Source organism: Corvus brachyrhynchos, unplaced genomic scaffold (assembly GCF_000691975.1).
Source record: "Corvus brachyrhynchos isolate BGI_N302 unplaced genomic scaffold, ASM69197v1 scaffold200, whole genome shotgun sequence".
NCBI lineage: Eukaryota > Metazoa > Chordata > Aves > Passeriformes > Corvidae > Corvus > Corvus brachyrhynchos.
In genome coordinates, this window is record NW_008236184.1 from 244,936 (window position 1) to 252,085 (window position 7,150).

The 7,150-nt window shown below is 38.0% G+C and overlaps 1 protein-coding gene across 1 annotated transcript in view; it reads right to left on the reverse strand.

Moving 5' to 3' along the window:
- USP3 (ubiquitin specific peptidase 3) overlaps window positions 1–5,114 on the reverse strand; it is a 36,412-nt gene extending 31,298 nt beyond the window's left edge. Inside the window, exon 1 of the mRNA XM_017737191.1 lies at window positions 4,997–5,114. Coding sequence (XP_017592680.1) covers window positions 4,997–5,075 — 79 coding nt within the window. The 5' untranslated portion in view covers window positions 5,076–5,114. The remainder of the gene's footprint in view (window positions 1–4,996) is intronic.
- Between the last annotated feature and the right edge of the window lie 2,036 nt (window positions 5,115–7,150).

Sequence of the window (7,150 nt, forward strand, 5' to 3'; positions counted from 1 at the left end):
TCTTTCCTTCTGGCCCATAAACCAGCATATACAATAAACATCATTTCAAGGCAAAAATCACAAGTCTTCCTCATCACAGAACATCAGTCAAGATTGTAGGGCACGTGGATATGTGCAGAATCAAGACACTCTGGCATTGAAAAAACCACTTTATTGCCAGAAACAAAGCCCCAAGGCACATCAGTATTTTTACCAGCAGCATGAAAAAACCCCTAACAGGCAATGTAAGTTACTTAGTCCTAAGTACACGTACACCAACACAACTAATCAGGTTCCCAGCTTCTGACATTCATTTGTGTATTTAAAAAGGCAGTTCCTTCAAGTGAACACACAAGCTTTATCATTATCTGACCCTAATGTATGTTTACATTCAGGAAGAATCAAAAGTACTGAAAAGACAGGGCGGGCCTTAACATACCCAGAAGTGCAGAAAGAATGCTACCACTATCTTATGATCTAGGAATAGGTTCTTAGAACATAAAGACAGAGTTAAATGTGTATGATTGTTGACTGGGTTTTTTTTTGTTTGGGTGGGGAATGTTTAAAGTGTATATGCATTTGGGAAAAGCAACTGCCCCACATTTTAAGAAGGCCAGTCAATTCTAGGTGAGTTAACTAATGAAAGTCAGGTGACTGAAAAAAGAAGTAAATGTTACAAGAGTATTTTTTTAACCTCTGAGCAGACAAAAGCCCCATTCTAAACAACGAATGCAGGGAAAAGGAACATTACAGGCTTTGAAAACTAGAGACGTTCTACAGTTATAAGGCAGCTAGTTTTACTGTCTAGGTTTTAAAGACTACTCCCATTTGTTTCCAAACCTTATTTCACAAAGTTTTTCTTTCTATCCTTCCCTCAGTCCCATTAAAAGATGTTCATAAGTGCACTGAATTTGTTCTAAACTCGTAATCATTACGAAAACATATTCTATTTAACAATATTTTACGTAAGTTTAATTTGTTAGACATCTTTACTGCGTATTTTAGAAAAACAGCATTCTAGTCAAAATGAAACCAGACAGAAGGGGATAAGGTTTGCAATTATACTACTTTAAATGCTTTGTTTTAAAATGAGCTAACACACACATAACTAAAGGAAAAGTTAATAAAAGATGAAATTTCCATTACATTTGTATCAAAAGCAAGAGAATTCACCAGGAAGCAAGTCTCCTGGTAAGCATTACTAAACATACAAAAATGTTAAACCCTTCTTTCCCAATGAAGAAAAGTCTCAACAGTATCAGGTCTTATCCTGACTCAAATCACATTCAAGTAAGACTCCAAAGAACATTCAAAGAAAGAAACAAACAACCCTCACTTACAGGTATGGAAAAAACCCCAAGTTATTTTCCCTGTCTTTATCTTTCAGCCAAAATCAGAAAGATTGAGTTTCTAGTGAGGAGACAAGTCATTTAGTGATAGTTTGTGAACTACTATTTGTGCTCATGCACACCTGTACATGTAGTTTCCTCCTCCTTGTGCCAAATAAAAGCATTGCTCAGTCTCACAGAGGAAATTTCACAGATGGTTACATTGAACCATTCCCATTTACAGTGGAAAACCACAGATAGTTTAGATATACTGAACAACAACTGAGTGAGAACATAAAACACGGGTAGGTGAACAACTTTTCACAGAATAAGTAGGTCACTGAAGTGCCCAACACATTCTTAACGCTGAAGAATATCAGAGAACAACGTGACCAGCTTCATCTGCATGGAATTCCCCTCCCCTACACTCGACCACAGTGGCTTCAGTCTGGCATTCGGATTATGCAATCAGAATTCCACACTGAGAAACAGGGAATGTTACAAAAATGCAGGCGTTTTTATTTGCCTGTATTCTTAGTGCAGTGATAGAAAAGCAGACAGGGAGGTCAGGAAAACTTCTTCTAACCAGTGTAAACAGTTCCCCAGGAAGTGGCTGAACAAACTGGGGGGAGGAGGTGCCAAACCAAAGTCAGGTCACTCACAGCAGCAATCCAGAGACACCCCGAGCTTGCTGCCCTGCTGCTCTGGGTAAGGGAGGGAGAGACAGAATCAGCACTGCCAGTCACACAGACATTCAGCTCCCAGGCTACACTACTGCGATTTCTTCTGATAATTTAATTTTTCTACATGTCCAGTCAAACTTTAGGACAATGTAGATGTGTCAGCAGTTGATCTTCCTGCATATACCAGAAAAAGCACATCCTACCTGAAAACAAAGTGAAAAGTATGCATTATTATTTAAAAAAAAAAAAAGGAAAAAGTAAAACATTAGAGACAGTCTGATCTTAATGAACAAGCACAGCCAAAAGCATTTTGTTAAAAATTACTGCCTCTATTTCTCCTTTACACTCCAAAAACATTTTTTAGTTGTTTGGCTACTTTGATAACTCATTAGCATACAAATTTAAATACATATATTTTAAATTTGAGTATTTTAGCCTTCACAGAAAAACAGCTATTATGCCTCAGTAAAGCAGCAGCATCCACAAAAAAAAAAAAAAAGTTAGTCAATCTTTGTTAGAACAAGACACATAAACGCTCATTTTCAGACAGCAGCCAGAAAAAACACAGCAAAGCCAACAGTGTAATGTCGTTTTGACAAGTTAGCAATCAAGAGCAGGTCAAAATATTCAAGCTGGGAATAGGAGGGAAAAGAGGGGAAAGACAGAAAGAAGTCTTCTTGCTTTCTTTATATAATCTAGTGAATAATCTGTTTGTTTGTAGTTGCCACTGTTGCATTCCTACTTCCCCAATATCAGCAAAAGACACATTAAACCATCCATGTGACAAAAAAAAAAAAAAAAAAAAAGAGAAAGAAATGCTTGGTGGGTGAAAACATTACCAAATCAAAACATGAACTGAAGGGTAAAAACCCAAAAAATTTAAAAGGATCAAGGCTGTTTTGAGAAAATGCACCTATTTTGACACAGACAAGCAGATGCGCATATTCCCACCTACCAAGTACCTCCAAAAATCAGTATTTCCCTGTTTGATATTGATAGGGACCTTCAACCCCTATCCCCAAATTCGAGAGTAATACCTTGCTTTACAAAAAGCTGTCTGCTTGCAGTACTGGGGGCAGGCCAACTTCCAGAACCACCACCTTGTTCTGCCAGGCTGCCTGGGGGTATTGGGATTAGATTCACACGGGTAATTAAATCTTCCACAGAAATCTCAAACTAGGTTTACAAGATCCAAAATTATGCAAGGTATTCCAAAGGGGGTAACACCAGAGGATTGCTTTGACATACCAGATAAGACTGCTAAATGGCAAGTGTAGTCATTATGTCAAGTACCATTTAACATATCCTCTTATAATCAAGGAAAAGAATTTTTAAGGACAAAATCTTACACTACTCCCATAACAAGGGCACCATAAAGCAATTCCGATTCACTCTACAATAAAACGTTTCCTCCAACAATACTGGAGTATAAATCAGAACAGCCTTAACTAGTTTTCAGAGCCAAATTTTTTATTAAATTGCACTTTCTACCCTTCATGGAATATTTTAATTAGTGGCCTTTAATCACTTTTTACCTAGGTAAGGAATGTTTGGTAAAACAGAAAGCAAAGCATGAGCAGGTTACTAAATGAAGTGAGTGGTACTGATCAAATGAGAAATAGCTCAAAGCTTAATTTCATTCCAGACACTGGGTCTGAAACTTTCACTCTGTCAACCTCAGACACACACATGACAAAAAAAAAAAATTAACAAGTCTGTCAGCCTCAACACCTTGACACGATAAGACAAACAAAGTATAATGCACTGATACTGTTTAACACCTGCATACCCTGAAGAGTTTGGGAAAGGCAGGTGAAAATCATCCTGCTTACATTGAAACCAGCTGTAATGAAATTTGCCCTAATCTGTGGTAAATCAAGAGTCTGCCATGCACACATGAGTGTCTCATCCTGCCTCCACAATGCCTCAGACTATACTGTCTCCTTACTTGCTACATTTCAAAGAGTCATTTCAAAACACTGGACACTTTAGAACAGTCAGTAGTAAAATTTGTCCTTCAAAGTTTATCTTCAAAATCATCATGAAGATTAGATCTAGTTTCTCAAAGGAAACATATTAAATGTCTACTTCTTTCCTCTGAAGCATCTCTTCCCCCAGCTAATGTTCAAATTTTGTGATGGATTATGGTTTTGTTCAGTAGAGTATAAACAAAACTTTGAAAAGAAAATCTAGAAAATATTAATCACCACCAATTTAAGTTTACTTTTAAAAGATACTAAGTATCTGAAAACAAAGACTCACCTTTTTTTTAAATTAAAAGGAAATTTACATCTAATTTATGAGACCAAAATTAAGACTTTTATCCTATCTCAATAAATGTGCATCTTCTAACTAGTTCCAAAGCACTGTGCTCTATCTCACAGGCCAAGATACCTGCTGACCCATGGTCAGCTCACACATCAGTAACCAATTCAAACGGGAAAAAAAAAGAAAGCCAACACCAAAACAATTTTAAGGAAAACAAGACTGTGTCTAAAAAAAAAAACCAAATCTAACAAGCTAACTTAAAACAACAGCCAGGGAATAGAAATAAAAAGGTGAAAGACTACCCAACTCTGGACTTAAAGTGACTGAATAAAAAGGGGTAATTTTTAAAATATATATATACTTATTTTGTCCTTTAAATTTCAGAATAAATCTGGCAATTTCCAGGCCAATTTAATTTTCCAGATGTAGGGTGACAAATAATCCTCACACACACAATACAGACCACTAGGTCCACACACTGTCCATGATCTTACCCTGAGTTTACACGCAGAGAACTGAAGTTTTCTTAGGAATAAGGTCCCTACTTACCCCCTCTCCAGTTTCAGCAAGTTTTCCCTCCTCCTATATCACAGTAATCACAAAAAGACAGAAGAAATCAGGACCTCTAGTAATAAAACTGGAAAAGCAGACAGAGACACAAACACTAAAGGAAATGAAGAAGCAACACTAAGAAGCAGCTGGGATGAAAAGGAAAGCCAAGAGGGTTAAAGTCTGTACCTGCACTTTTACACTGTACTTGTGTTTGCACTGACTGCAACAGTCCAAAGCCAAAAATCACAGCGTGGCAGAACAGCATTACCTACCCCAGTGAAAGCAGAACAGTGCGACTAATTTAACTGAGAAAACAAAACCTGATGGGGGGGGGGGAGGGGGGGCAGGCAGGGAAGCAGCTAACAAAAAAAACCATCACAAGCAGCCTGACCCAGTGCAGTCATGTTCTTGAAAGGTCTACTCAGCCTAAAACATTTGGTCTCAAATCTAAATAAGCATTCAAGGATATGTGGGGTTATTCTGAACAAACTGAATTTACCAAATATTTTAGTAACTTAAACACACACAAAAAAAGTCATTAACTCAGCATGTGGATTTCCACCATAATCACTGTTCACTAGGCCTCAAACAGCTTCCAATGCTGGCTCTCCTGTCTTTCATATTCCCAGTGTCATTTCTAAATCCCACAACGTATGTTTCTGATCACTGGTGCAATTACAACTCTTATACAACAGAAATCAGAATGCAAATGCCAGACACATATATTCAGCTTTTGCAGGAAATACCAGTCTACAGCCAGAACTGCTCTCCAATACCTAACAAAATCATGCTTTTTAACGGGGAAAAAAGAACTATTCAACTGACAGTGATCTGAAAAGTAAGTTTTAAGCATCCTTCACAAATGCAATTCCCCTTTAAAAAAAACAAAAATCACAGAATCTCTATCTCAGCAGACAAAATCCTATCACTCTGCAGTTATTCTTCTAAAGACAGAACATCAAATTCTATACTGAACAACCAATGAGCCCAGTGAGAACAATTAATGAATCCTCAACCACACAGAAAAAAAGTTGGAAAACCTCTCCAGACTTCCACAGGTGTGCTTAGAAGATTGCAATCTCACTTAGGTGAGGCAGGGCTCCCTGTGGTTTGATGAGTCTATGAAAAGTTGTTAAGAAATACCACATCTGAGCTATTCCAGAGTACTTTTCATAATTACATGATTTGCACAACAGTGCTGAAGGTGTGGCACATCATACAAATTCAACAGCTTCAGTCTGTGACACAGTCCTGCCAATGCCTCCAGCTACTCTGCTTCCAACTTCAGCAGAAGCTTCAGAAATTAAAGTGCATGGAAAGACTGCAATCCTGTTGGAATTAGCAGATATCTGCACACATAATTTCACATGACAGTGAAATGACAAGCCATTTTCAGTTTCTATACCATTTCTGCTTTGCATATATTTCTCCTCCTAAATGCCCCATTACAACAACGAACTGCCTATAGATCTGCAAAAAAGTCATTCTGTGCTCTATTTTGATAATCTTGAAGCTCCTCAAAGCAAATACATGCTGCTTTCTGCACTGCTGATTGTACAGAGCAAGCCTAACTGGTTAAATACTCAGGGGAAAGCACACCATTTTCTAAATGGGGGGCCTTAAACTCTCTGACCTCCAAACTACTCAACAGTAACGTAACAGAAGATCTAGACACTGAAAAATGAACATACAGCATTACTTTTTACCTGAAAACAAAACCACTCATATTTGGATCACACCCTTGTTGTCAATGCTTCCTCTCAGTGCTTTTTTAAGAATCTTCCCTCATCACAAGACCTCCAAAACAACTCCGGCAGGAAGCTTTCAAGGGAAACTTGAAACATTTGGGCAAAAGGAGCAGCTCAGGCTGATGCACATGCTCCTCTAACCAACTCGTACCTTCAGTAAACCTGGCTTCCAAACACCAGCACCAAATGCAACACTCCTCCATTACACAATGACACAATATTCAAGATCAATTAACAATACTCAAAAGTGCCTCCATTATTACCTTGTGAAGTTATTGTTGCAACCAGGAGTTTTTTCGGACAGACAAGGAAAAGGTACTTAACTCAGCATGGCAACTGCAGCCCCACAAATCTCTAGAATACCAGATAATGATAAAAATAGCCACTGATAGTCTGAACTAAAACTCAACTCTCCAACCTATTCTGCAACGTTTTGCTATCACTGGCACATCAGGTGGCTGCCAGAAAGTTTCCTGGATCACTACCTTTTTCTGGAAAGGTCAGCAGCAACTAGGAACAGGACAGGCAAGTTCTGAGTTAGTTTAAGACAATGTACTTGATGAGAGATGCCCTGTAATTACAGAATGCAGAA